General features: G+C 39.7%; 1 protein-coding gene and 1 long non-coding RNA gene across 3 annotated transcripts; both read left to right on the forward strand.

The window, feature by feature from the left end:
* Positions 1–5,211: 5,211 nt before the first annotated feature.
* Positions 5,212–8,702, forward strand: LOC130695916 (peroxidase-like). Of its 2 annotated transcripts, none has more exons than XM_057518980.2 (12): positions 5,212–5,398; positions 5,459–5,591; positions 5,661–5,788; positions 5,867–6,517; positions 6,585–6,740; positions 6,808–7,032; positions 7,122–7,319; positions 7,377–7,513; positions 7,596–7,763; positions 7,843–8,045; positions 8,110–8,279; positions 8,344–8,702. In XM_057518980.2, the coding sequence occupies exons 1-12, from the start codon at positions 5,311–5,313 to the stop codon at positions 8,535–8,537; spliced, it is 2,451 nt and encodes an 816-aa protein (XP_057374963.1). In that variant the 5' UTR covers positions 5,212–5,310; the 3' UTR covers positions 8,538–8,702. The 2 variants fall into 2 exon arrangements, with proteins under 2 accessions (XP_057374963.1, XP_059353156.1); XM_059497173.1 differs by having other exon boundaries at positions 5,278–5,398; positions 5,464–5,591.
* Positions 8,703–12,482: 3,780 nt separating this feature from the next.
* Positions 12,483–13,279, forward strand: LOC130695953 (uncharacterized). Its single transcript, XR_009002514.2, has 4 exons — positions 12,483–12,622; positions 12,807–12,862; positions 12,943–13,041; positions 13,109–13,279. It is a non-coding gene; the product is annotated as an uncharacterized LOC130695953 (long non-coding RNA).
* Positions 13,280–13,996: the final 717 nt, after the last annotated feature.

Below are 13,996 nucleotides of genomic sequence, written 5' to 3' on the forward strand. Positions count from 1 at the left end.
ATAACCAAAAAGAAAAAGCGCCCACGTAAGTACACCAAAAAAGGAAATGAAACGAGTGAAGAAGAGGGGCGTTGACACCAAGGGATTGATTTTCTTTTTAAAGCCAAGAAAATGCTATAGCAAAAAAGGGAATCTTCCTTTTAAAAAAAAACGTGACACCTTTATAACTGGGGGGTTAGTCGGTCGCCATCCGACCGCAAGTCAAACACGAAAAAAATAAGTTCCTTTCAAAAATCGTGACGAATAATTGTTTCTCGCACAGTTGAAAAACAAAATTCCATTGTTTCGAAAACGAATCAAATGTGATTGGCCTTGCTTTTTTTTCTGTTGAGGGAAAATGGGTTTTTAAAACGAGCATTTCTCATCCATTCAATGCCGCCAAAAAAAAAACAAAAAAAAGTAAATGAGACACGACCACCAGATAGACTTAACGAGTGAGTTTCGTGTCCATCAGAGATCTCAATGCATCCATGCAAGTACTTTGTGAAATGTGATTTGCTTAATAGACATGTCGACCTTCCCGTGCATCTAAAAGTCGTGGGCTTTCCGCGTTTTATCATTTTCGTTTGTTAATCAAATAGTACAAGAAAAAAGGGGAAAGAATTTCAAAACAAAAAACTTTCCACATTGCGAGAAAGGCAACAGCCGACGGTGTGTCACAGTTGGTGGAACGACCAAAACCTTGGGGTCCCACAGCTGGAAATGTGCAACAGCACGCGTGTCGTTTGTACTATCGATTCTCTTGTCGTGACGACGGGAAAAATAAAATGAAAAATAACAGAACATGTAAGGCTCTTCCCATTTACCCAACGCAACAAAGTTGGGCTGCCATTGGAGGAGAAATGGCAGGTCCCTTTTTTCTTTTATTATACTCCGGGTTGTACTTCATGCTGCAATGCTTCAGATATTTCACTCGGGCCGGCCGAGGACGCAACCACACCCATTCACGGACGGATTCTCTTGGCTGCGTGAAGAATCAAAAATATGATACTAGATTCCCCCCCCCCCCCCGCCTTGCCCCCTCGGTATAAGAAATGAAAGAAAACAAAGGGCAATATTTCACCACATGAGTGGAGGAGTGGGCCGTGTGGCTCCAAGGCAAAACAACAATCATTTTTTCAAAGGCAGGTGTCTTCTTCTTGTTTTTGTTTTTTTTTGTCTGTTTTCATTCCGGTTCCGATTGGATGACCCGTCGACTGGAACAGCCTTGAATGGATTGAATCTCAAATGCAGTCAAGGTAGTTTTGAACATTCGCCCCCGATGCCATTGGGGAAATTCACGCGAGAAAAATGGGAATTTTTTTTTTGTATCGTTTCGTTTGAAAAATTCGATTCACCTCGTCGAATGAACGCTTGACAAGAGTAGAAGAAATACAATTTTGTTTTTAAACGTACAATTTTTGGTACGTTTAACTCTTAATTCACTTCAGGGAGACTCCACGTATCCTCCCACCCCCACAAAAAAAACTATAAAAACCAGTTGTGCACATCGAAACTATTTTTCTTCCATAACTAAGGTGACCTTCGTCCCGGTTTAACATACCATGACGTACCAAAAAAAAAAAAAAATAAATAACGCAAGAAGGCATTTGACGATTCGAACAGGATAGGTAAAATGAGTCTATGCGAATGCAATCCAACGTCTAGGTCTTGAAGGATTTTGAGCAAGTTTATCTTTAAAATCAGCTTTAAATCTCGATTTTTTGTTTTTCAAACGATTTCATTTGTAAGATTGTCAGCGAACCGGCGCTTGTTGACACAATCCATTTTTCTACTTCAAGAACCTGTCAGTTTGTAACATTTATTAACATGTTCCTTAATGCAAAGAAACAAACAAGAAAAATTGGCTTGATAGTGGCCTAAATACCGATATGCAACCATGGCGGTCGTACATCTGTCAAGAGAATTTAAGCCAGCAGGTGCTACCGTTAAGTGCATCGATATGGCTAACAAAGTACGCATAGCGAAAGGGAGCGGTAAACGGACCGTCAGCGGCGTCGTTACGGATGAGACAAAAAAAAAATGACTGAAAAATTTGACGTAACATACGTAAAAGTATGCGGTTGTAAGAGAGATACAAGCGAGTCTAATACCTGTTCATCACACACCAGATTCGTCGAGTAAAAATAAGAAAAACAACGCTCATTATTCAACGTCGCCTGCCCTCGTAAAATGCGCTGTTCCTCCCCATGTCTACGTTTTCACTTTCACACAGGAGTGTTGGGCTTCACGAGGCTATTCAGACTCTATAAAAAAAAGGAGCTCTCACGAAATCTTCTCATATTTTAAGTCATTATATTTAAATCCCGCCACTGTTCCGCTTTCATAAAGAATTCGGAACGACTGGCGCTGTAACTGTTGTGACATCAAAGGGCCCTATAAATAAATTAGCTCGGCCAGTGTAACTTACGCAGCGACAGAAACACATCAGGAGTTTGATTGGGTGGACACAGTTGGCGCAATGATAACGGTCGCAACGTAGAGTGTGTTCATAAATGAGAGCATAAAAATAGAGAAAGAGAAAAAGTCAATTTCAAGGGAGAAGGAGATCGCCTGTTATTACCGCCACATGTCGGACTAGAGGCGACGAGAAAGTTTTTTTTTGTTTTGTTTTTTGCCTTTAGCAGCTTCCGAATGTTGTGTCACCTTTCGCAACAAAGAAGCAGTTAGGTGAACAGAAAAAAATAAACGTCCGCTCTATTAAGCGGCTTCTTGGCCCGTTGTTCCGACGGTTAAATTCATGCGACTAGCGAGAGGTTTTTTTTTCGTCTTAAGTCTTAACGGGAGAAAAATAAAGAGAAAAAAAAATAAAAAATAGGAGAGCCAGTTGAAGCGTGACCAAGATGGCCTTTTTGTTAACGAAGCTGCTCACGAGCTATCCATACGGGTATGACTAGCACACACAACACGGCTCATTTGCCGCAAGCTACATTTGATGAGAGCAAAAACTGTGAAGAATTATCTTTTTTCTCCATTGATCTGTTACTGTACTTTTAAAATATACTTTGCTCGTCGAGTGAACTCTAAAAGAGTTCCAGATGGTTGGCGAGAAACAAAATTATTTCGAAAGAAAAAAAAACAACGAAATAATCAATTATGAATTTGCGGTTGTTTGAAAAATAAAAACGAAAATTAAAAAAACAAACTTTGAATTCACTTTTGAATTGTCGTCCATTAGGTTCGTTCCATACTGGCCATGAATTAGAAACGATTAGAATTCAAGGTGCGCCGCAGAAATTTACAAACCGTAAATGAAAATGATGAGCAATGGCTTATCAGTCAAGGTTCGGGGTAAAAATTAAAAGGACGATGCCACTTAAATGTAAAAATGCCAAAAACTTCGCGACTAAAAAAAAAAAACATCGACGGGGAATTCACGCTCATTAAACAAAGTAGCGAAACCTCACGCAAGGTGTCACCTCTTAGCAAAGGCCCTCGATCATTCTTGGCGGGCTTTTTGTCCAATAATTCATCCTCATCGAATGATGGTCTGAAAGCATGTTACACGAAAGAAACCACCAACCAACATACATTGTCATGCTTGATCATGCAACAAGGACTAGTCTTGCCAGCGAATACAAACGGGGAGGAGGCTAAACTGATGTGGATTGTCATGTCGAACGCATCAGTTGATCTTGGTCGGCTATATTACGAATGCATGGCAGTATATACTATGTGGGCAAAATAACGGTGAGGACGTCTTCCTATTCACTCCATCAATGAGGAAAAAAAGAGGGGGGGGGATATCTCCAAGAAAATCACGGGAGTTTTTTCTAAGTAAATTGACGGTTTCAAGTATTCATCCAAAACCATGATACATTCGCACGCAAACCATCTTTGGTTTGGGAACTAGGTGTCCATTTGAAGTCAAAGACAGAAATAGAATGATCAAACATGTGTCGTGGCACTGATAACCTTAAAAAGGCGATGAACAGTTTGATAGCTACATCACATAGAACGTGTCGACTAAACGCAAAAGCATTTAAAATACGATTTCTACGCGAAGTCATGCTTTCTCGGTATCACGACGTTGTTACAAGATGGCCACTTACCATGTCAGCAGCACACGAAGCTGTATTCATCCTTCGACGGTCTTACTTCTCTCGTGGATTACAGGGATGGGACGGTAAGGTTATCACTGCTCTGCGTTCGTCACGTTTTTTTAAACATTGTTTGAAACACCAGTAAGAAAAGTTTAATGCCAGGTGATTAGAATTGTTACATCGTAGCACGGCACAGCTTTAGTTTCCACACAATTATTTGTTTCAACATGACCTTCGATCTCTTAATGCCAACAGTCATTCGGTTCAACTAAACGAACCAGGCAGCGCCAAAAACCAGCAAGATAAAACTGCTGTTGCTACCCACCACATTTTGGAGGGAAAACAGTGTTGATTCCCAGGGTTGCAAATTTCTAATCTCAAATTTCATTGTTTGTTTTTGCAATCATGAAAAAATGTAAAGCAACAAATACGATTGAAAATAAGTTTTAATATCATTTTCAAATTAATTACTATGACTTTTTTTATTATCTTCGTGTGACAAATAGTTTTTTTCGAAATTCGTAAAACAGCCAACAACCCCGGAAATGCAGAAACATTTTGGGAAACTTCTCCATTGGAAAACCCAAAGAACTTTTAGTTAAGCATTTTGGCTAATGGCGTAGATGTCCAGCCTTCTTTGTCTTTGCACGTGTGTTAATAGTTACTTGTTGACTAATCTGCAAATAACCCATGTCTACTGATGCATTCAGGTTAGTGACTCCCTTCCACAGTGTTCTTTATCACATTAAAACAGTACTGTGCGAAATGGTTTCGTTCTCGTATCATGTCTCGTGTAGTTCCAGATGGTGATACCGGATGACTTGTGTTAGTGCTTATTTTAACTGTGGAATAGTTTTCAAGAGAATCTCTCACCTACCATAGTTTATTGCACCGTCATTCTGTTGCATGTTCTCGTTTTCTTGACTTGCGCCCAACAACTACTATTCACTGAGAATTATGGGGTCCCATCAGTCATCGATCACGTGCAACATAACCTAGCTCGAGGTACCGGCAAACAGCATTCTGCTTTTCAACAGATAAGAACTGCTTTCGTTACGATTCCATTATTCATGTGACCTACTATTATGCTGTGTTTATGTAAAAATTTCATTTTGAAATATTTTAATGACCAAGAATAAATCTATTTTTCACATTTTAGATACAACATGTAAAGACTAGACAGTGATAGGGAAACCCAACGACTCCTGCATATCCGCCAAACGGGGACTCTTCTGTAGGGCTTCCTCTTGTCTTTTAACATTAAACAATGGAAGATGGCAACATGGATCAGAAGAAAACCTTCCAAATCCACCCTCGATTTTCACCTGTCAGCACAAACAGTCACGTAGGCAAAGGTAACGAAACCTGGTCATTTCACCGTTGAGTCTGACATGAGTCGGATCGACTGAAAACAGTGAAGCATTCATTGTTGATTGTTATCATGCACGAACCACTACAACGCGATTACGTTGAAGTTAGCACGTCGTCTTACCAGCGATCCCTAGAATCGCATCGCCGTTGGAGATTATGCCTGTGGATTGGACTTGGGTATGTCAAAATAGTCACTTTGTCCTAGATCCTTCCTAATGTTCATTTAACGATATGTCGGGTGTCTAGTTCGACCGCCATCGTTTGTTCCATTCTGTTGACCTTGCTCATAGTTGGTTCTAAACAGCCTCGTTTAGAATTTAGTACCACAGAAGTCGGAAACACCCCATTGTTGAGTCTGTCTTTCCCCATTAAAGGTTTGTTCAAGGACTTCTGGTAAAGATATTATTACGTCCACCTTGCTCTTTTGTTTAACGCTTGGTCGAACCACGCAGAAAGAAGCCACCAGAGGACACGATCTAACTTCACCCTCCGGCCGGAAATGGTGTACGAAAGTATGGCAGAAGCTCGAGAGGAGTTCAAAAGCCGGAAAGCACTGGAAGAGCAGCTCTTCCATCAGCAGGTTAATAAAACTGAGCAAACCGCTTCCTCCTACCACCAGCAGGTCACCACACTCAGTCCTGAAATGCGCAACGTTAGCGATTCGGCCGTGTTGGCTGAAACATCCGTCCGTCTCTTGTTGGAAAAAGAACAGATACCCATCGAAGAACTCCAATCCGTTGACGCTAGTCCACTTCTCAAAGAATGGGTCCATTGCTCTATTACGCCTGTCAAGAAAAACTGCCGTCCTGGTGACAAGTTCCGGACTCTTGACGGCTCATGCAATAATTTACATGCTCCCGAAAAAGGAGCGATTTTACAGCCATTCCGCCGTATCCTCCCGCCTGCCTATGATGATGGATATTCATCTCCGAGAACAAAGTCCGTCTTGGGGAACGATCAGTTCTTGCTGTCTGCCAGAGAAATCAGTCGCCGTTTTACCGACAATGCAGAGCCTGTTGCCATTGAAACCAAGCTCTCGATGCTGTTTCTCACATGGGGCCAATTTCTCGATCATGATATGACAAACACTGGATCGTCAAAAGGTTGTTACCGCTAACCACTTAACTATCGTTTTTATGTACCTAATTTCTATTTTGAAAAAAACCGAAGGAGAAAATGGAAGTGCCATCACTTGTTGCGGTCAACGCAAGCAACATCCAGAATGCTTTCCAATTCAAGTTGATAAAACTGACCCGTTTTACGCAGACAAAGGCGTCCATTGTCTGGATTTCGTCCGCTCAGCACCGGCCCCTCAATGCAGAATAAGTAATTAGACAGTGGTTCAATGCAGTTAGGAAAACTTAATGTTTATTCAATATTCAATGCTGTACAGATGGAAGAGAACAGTTTAACCAAGCTTCCGCTTACATTGACGGGTCAATGATTTACGCAACCACTCGTCTTGAAGGAGATATTCGATTAAGAGCGCACGCTAATGGCAATATGAGGGGTAGGTTGTATCAAGATGGACGCTGGATGCTTCCTATTTCTGCCGATCCCAAAGACGGTTGCAACCGTGACGAGCTCATTAAACAAAGCCGTTACTGTTTCAAAGCAGGTAATAAAAGTTTTAATTCTTCAAACGGAAAAATAGGGACTCTAGCCGTTAATATTTGCTAATGCCTAACTCTTTTAACGAAACTACAGGTGATGTACGAGTAAACGAACAAATCGGATTAACTGCAATGCATACTGTTTGGATGCGTGAGCACAACCGAATCGCCAATGAATTAGCCGACATGAACAAGGACTGGGATGACACACGCATTTATGAAGAGACCCGGCGCATTGTCATTGCTCAACTGCAGCACATCAGTTATAATGAATTCGTGCCTTTGTTAATTGGTAAGTCGTCAATTAAAAAATTCAAAAGAACAAAATCCTATTACCTTCTACATCCAGGTGAAACATTGGCAGAGCATTTGAAGCTGCGACCACTTGCAAGCGACTACGACAGCAGCTACAATAAGGAAATTGACGCGGGAATTTCCAATGAATTTTCTACAGCGGCGTACCGTTTCGGCCACAGCATGTTACAGGTTTTTGTTTATAATGTGAAAGACATAGATTGAGTCTGTGCTAGACTGTACCAATATTCGATTTACAAAACCAACCATGCAGGGACTAGTGGAACTTTATGGAGCACAGGGACGGAACATCGATTACATGCAATTCACGAGAATTCTTTTCAATCCGTTCGCTTTGTGGGATTTCGGAAAATTAGACGCAGTAGTACGTGGCAATGCCCAACAGTGTCCCAGAAAATTAGACACGTCATTCTCCACTCAAGTATTATCCCGTTCCATCATATTACTAGTCTAGCTTTAGTTGAATCAAATAGCGGACGATAATTGATTCCTTACCACAGGTTACCAACCACTTGTTCCAACCCGAAAAATCACATCATGGCTTTGATTTGTTTGCACTAAATATACAAAGAGGAAGAGATCATGGCCTAGCACCGTATAACCAGTGGCGTGAATTGTGCAATCTCTCGTCCGTAAACGACTGGCCAAGTTTAGAGAAGGAAATGCGAGCATCGTCGTTTGTCGTTATCAAACAAATTTATCAGTAAACTGGCTATTTTTATTCTTTCTATCAATTGAGAATCCATGCTTAACCAGACTGTCTGCAGAGATATCAAGGATATTGATCTCTACGTTGGAATCTTGTCTGAGAACTCTTTACCAGAAGGAATTCTTGGCCCGGTTGGCAGTTGTATTATTGCCGATCAATTCTTGCGCTCGAAAATTGGCGATCGTTTCTGGTACGAGACCGACGATCCTGCCCTCCGTTTCACGTCTGGTAATTCAAAAATTTGATTTCGTTTAATTCTTGTGAATTTAGTAAATCGGCTGTTTCACTGTAGATCAATTGAAGGAGATCCGTAAGACAACTCTTGCTAGAGTGTTGTGCGACAATGGTGATGCGATGGACGCTATTCAGTTGAAATCAATGGAGATTGTAAGCGAATCCAATCCAAGGAAACGTTGCGCTGGTGACGATTTACCGAGAATGGACCTATCCAGCTGGGAGGACGGATCGTTTTCTATTTCTGCCTGAAACTAGTCTCATCAACTTAGTTAGTAGAAAGGCACGGTTTTACGAGTTGACTTGAAACGGAATGGGAAACAATCCAACTCCTTCTTTGCCAAATCTACAATTATTTTAGAACAAAAACATTGATGCATTTCAAACCCATTTATTACAGAATTGCCGTTGCACTACGTGATTCGTTTTTCGTAAAATGAAGTAAAGAGGAAAAGCGTAAGTTGGATTAATAACGGCCGTAGACTCCGTTTCTGCGTCCGTACCCAAGGCCATGTCCCATACCGAATGGTCCATATCCGCCTCAGTAAAAGAAGTGTTCCGTTTGGCAATTGTATTAGTAAGGTATGTCGAATTGTATTATTAGTTATAATTTTATCAGTTTCTTGACGATCCATACTAAGGTAGTCACCATATTTCAACCAGCTCACCCCGCCGTAATGCCCAAACAAATGTGAACCAGTATGAGTCCTGCAACACTTGTCAGACAAGGTGACTAAGCAGCAAATCAATCATAACAGTTAAATTAATAGTCAATGGTAATAAAATAGTTTAATAGTTTAATTCGTTCCTTACATCAAGCTAAGACATACCGAACGTAGCGGCACATCTTCCTTAATGATTCCGACGTCGACAAATGGGCGCTTTATAGACACCAGCTTACACGAATAGGAAACCTACTACTCCAATCCGAGACGCCCAACCCCACTTGGGTTAGGCACAGTAACGAAGTAGAAGCAAACAGAGTACACAGAAAAAGAATTCGAACTGAACTGGGATGGCTTTTACATCAATTATGAACAAAACGCTTAGCTTTTTTTTTTCACACCCATTTTGTAAAAAAAACAAAACAAGAGTAGCCTACCATTCATCTATTTTCTTCGATGAACAGGCACAGTCCCCGTTAAAATTCTATGTTACATTGCGCGCAGTGTTCATATAAAAGTTACAAAAAGGGAGGCAGCTATTGAATTTCTTCAAAAAATGGCAAATTTTTACGTTAGGCCTGATCTGCCTTTGCCCAGCGAAATATACAGACCCGTTAACGTAGTTAACTGTATCATTGATCGGTAAAAGCATGATGTCGTACGTTATGTTTGAATTCGCAATGATTAAAAGAAAATTATAGTCCAGTAGAATTCAGCGCAATTTTTAATGGTCTGATACTTTCATTATTGCGTTTTTGATGTTAATTTCGTTTTGAGATATTCTGGCGGCAACCTGGGGTACCACAGATAATCAGCTGATACCTGAACTTACATTTTCTGTGGCTACAATTGAACCACGTGCCCGTTAAGGATCCCAAAATTGCAAGTTGAAAAGACCTGATAAATAATTGCCAAAGTGTACTACCGCGAAACTGATCTTGGAACAAATAAGTAAGTCATTGGCAATGAATGGACCATTAGAAGTATACTTTGATTTCATTTAAGGTTGATCTTTAATCCATACAATTAATACATCTGCAGTGCTAGGATAAGCTTCACTGTTCAGTAAGGGGTTGCAATAACAGCAACAAGCCTGTATTCGAGTTGCATCTTCTGATGTGGAAAGTCTGGTATGTGATTTGTACATTGACTGAAATAGGGGATCAACTACCCACATTTACATACATTTGTTTCTAGATGATGAGAAGGATGTAAGGCCATTTTGATTGCATGGATTTGGAACTCCCAGCTTTTTGTGTTGCATAACTCAAAACATTGATAGTAATCTGACAAAGAATCTGTGAACGTGCTCATTTGTTCTTTCCCATGGAAAGGGAAGAAAAGCTTATGTAAGGTTAAGGAATATGAAATTTCATATCTGGCTAAGCAACCACTGAGGAAACGAATTCAAGAAGTGTGTAAAAATCAAAAGTAATATTATGTCCCAGCTGAAGATTACTAGTGGAGAATAAGATGGGTCAAGATAGACAAGCCATCCTGAATAATGAGATGGTGGCTCATTAGAATGCTACACAGTTAAGCAGAGAAATAGAGCCAACAATTTGTTGTGGTCTGGTTGGTCATCACGAAGAATTCACTAGAAATTGTTGGTGTGTTAGGAAAGTTCCATATGAAGATCTGCTGTTTCTCATTGGGAATCCTGGACTTGGTCATCCCAAGGACATGATCTAAAGCCATGTTTCAATTCTGCCACTTGTTTTCGTGAGTAATGTGTTTGTTCGTTACCACAATTGAATATTTTCTGCATTTGCAATGTTAGGCCTACATCATATAGTAGCATCGGTACCCTAACTATGCAGCCGGAAAAATGCGTCTCGTAGTATGACTTATCGTCTGAAAGGCAGACGTGTATGAGAGTTTTTTTGTTTTGTTTTTTTTCGTGTAATTTCTTATTCTTTGCTGCTGGCACGGCCTGAAATGCAGATTTTCATGAAGATGAAATGCGTCTCCGACTCTTCCAAGCTGAAGCCTGGATCCTCTTGAGAAAGATGTTTAATTGGGTGACCCCTCACAAAGACGAATCTCTGATAGTAATCACTCAGGGTATGGTTTCAGAGTTCTGTTCAAAGCATCTTCGTCAATATGGCCCAGTGTCCTTAATGCAAAACTAACAGAAATTCATTACAGGAGCGCAAATATTGGTCTATAATTGAGCTTGGCGAACGACCCAAAACCTATCAAATGATTGCATCCAGGTTTGGTTAAATCCATATTATACTAAATGGTTCGCAGCTGTAAAATATATATGTATGTTTTCCCGTAGGCAACAATTCCAACATCCAAAAACCAATGGTCCTTTGGTCGGTATCTAGTTCTTAATCTAATTCCCCTACCCCTTTGCCTGAAACCATAATACGGTTAGTTGAGAACCAATAGGAAGGAATACTTCGAAAGCGAATGAGAATTGCTTGCAGCCTAATTCATCCGGAAAGCATCCATTGCTCGGATCCGTGTGCAAGTCACCGAGCTTGAGAATAGAGCTCAATCAGTCCGATTAGAAGCCTCCGTTTATAGGCAAATTCCGATCGGGATCCGATGGAGACACCCGACCAGGCATCCTTTATAGACAGCCGAGTCAAGGTTGGTTATGGCTAGCAAATAGTAAGAATTGATAAAAGTTTTTGGGTTTTTATTTAGTTCGTCTTTCTTTTTTCGATAGAATAAAGAAAAGTATGCAAAACCATGGTCCGACCATTTATTAGATGTATCTTGTTATGGCCAAGATGACGAAATCAGTGGCGTAAACGAGTTCATAATTATGGGAATACCTAAGTCGATTCGAACTGGAGCTTTCAGTTTACAGCATAAAACGGGGAGTACCGTACCGCACATTTATTTCCGTACATTTTCAATCAGTTGTCTTTTCTAGAGCTCCTACTGGAAAGTTGCTGGAATATGCTAAATGATGAATTTCTGTATCATGTAGGTAAAATGAGCAAGAATGTTATTGCTTATCTTTGTTTTATTTTGTTAATATAGTGTAGTAATTTCGTCCAATTTGAGACTATCCGAATCTCCTGCACTAGGTGCTGCACTCCTCTACTAGATTTCCTCCAAACATAACGCAACCTGTTCCGACATTTAAACCTCCACCGAAACTAAAACCGCCATTGGTAAGGTAAATTGGTATGCAGTAATATGCTACTGCGTGCTAATATGCTAAATTCTAGCGCCGTTTGAAATTCCGCCGTTAATGTCAAATTCGTCGAGGCCAAGTGTTATTGAATGTTATGTAGGAGCAACCCTGGTCATAGCTGAAGCCGTCTGAGGTTGTTCAACTATTCAACATCACATTCAATTTCACGGTGTAACGATAAAAAGAAAATCAAAAGAATGCATAAAATGTATGTTTGAATTTTTTTTGCAAATGCCCAGGCAATGACTAAAACAAGTCAATAACTCATCAATCACCACACAAGTTCACGCGAATTCATGTTTGGGTTTCTGCTGGCGCAGAAGGAGAAGAGAGAGCAATCTGGCAACAATCTAGGTCTAACTCCCTCTGCTGCTTTTGGCAGGTAGCAGTTGGAACTTTGTTTTTTTGTTTCTTTAATTAAATAACTACCTATTGTCGGATTCGGATTTACCGCCAATTAGTATTCACTATTTCTTTTGGTGTGTGCTAAGCAGTGTAAGACAAGGAACTTAAAGGTTGGTATGCAATGAAGGTTAAAACATTTTGAAGCATATTGTTTGGATATCTTAAGTGATAGTGATGAGAGTTCAGTTATTTTATTCAGATTCGTAATATCAACAGTTGAATAAATTTTAGAAGGCTACGTTCATTTTCTCTAAGAGTGTTCAATGGGAAATACTTTGTTTTATGTTTCACTAGGAAAGAAGATGGAACGCTGGTATAAGAAATGCCAAAGAGCCCTCGTGCAATGCCAAGTAAACCACAAATTGACATTTCCATGTTGAATTGGAGTTATACTTCAACATTATCCCTCAAAATTTTTTAATCCATTCAGGTTTCAAGAATTAATGTGCTAGACCACATTGCTCTACTGTAAAATGGCCGGTTACTGCTTTGATTGCCCATGCCCGTATTTCTCTACTAAAACACTTATGTGAGCTAGACATAAAATTAATCAGCAAAAATGTTTTATTGTGACACATGTTTCTTTTTTTTCATAGATGAATGGTCGTAGTGAATTTGAAAAGGATTCTTATTGCAGACATCCATCCCAGATGTAAGAAAGGTTAGCAGCAGAGGTATTAATTTTCATGAATCGTCATCACATTCCACGTTGAGGTGGGTGTGTGTTTCTTATTAAATTTATGTTGACTTGAGGATGAGTGAAATGATTGCCAATTACAAATGACAGCCTCTCTGCAATTTTACTTGTACTTTACTTTGTACTTTAAACATAGCACTTTCACATACATGACACAGCCTTATTATTATTATTTGTTCTGAGTTTGCTATTTGGTTGTCTAATTGAAATTTTTGTTTTTGAATGAGATTCAGGGTTGATGTCGCGGTTGTTATGCAGGTGTGATAAACAGATTTGGTTCTTAGTCACAAACATTTCAAAACCAATTTCATCTTCGTAAAATTTACTTGTAAGTAAACATAAAGCTATTATGTAACTATGTATTATCTATGTAACTCTTTTCTATTTAATAGGAAAGGATTTTGTTCTTTCTGGGAACATACCTATCAAGTATGCAAGCTCTAATGGCACGTGTCGTATGTTGTACGTGTATATGTCAAAACTGATATCATTTGCAGTTTTTATGTCTTCCGAAGCTCCTGCCAGAAGAATATGCTAAACAATCAACTCACGATTCATGTAAGGTATAACATATATATATGAATCAAGAGTTTTTATGCTTAATGATGTTTTACTATCTTATTATAGATTAATAATAAATGTTGATCTGGAAAGGTTCCTTGTTTGGGGCGAGGTCCTGAATAAAGTATTATGATTGGATCCACTACATGGCATTTCCAGACTTTACTCACATTCTCCTTTAAAAACGGTATTCAATATTTAAAAAATTGAAGTGCGTATCTGGGCT

Source organism: Daphnia carinata, chromosome 10 (assembly GCF_022539665.2).
Source record: "Daphnia carinata strain CSIRO-1 chromosome 10, CSIRO_AGI_Dcar_HiC_V3, whole genome shotgun sequence".
NCBI lineage: Eukaryota > Metazoa > Arthropoda > Branchiopoda > Diplostraca > Daphniidae > Daphnia > Daphnia carinata.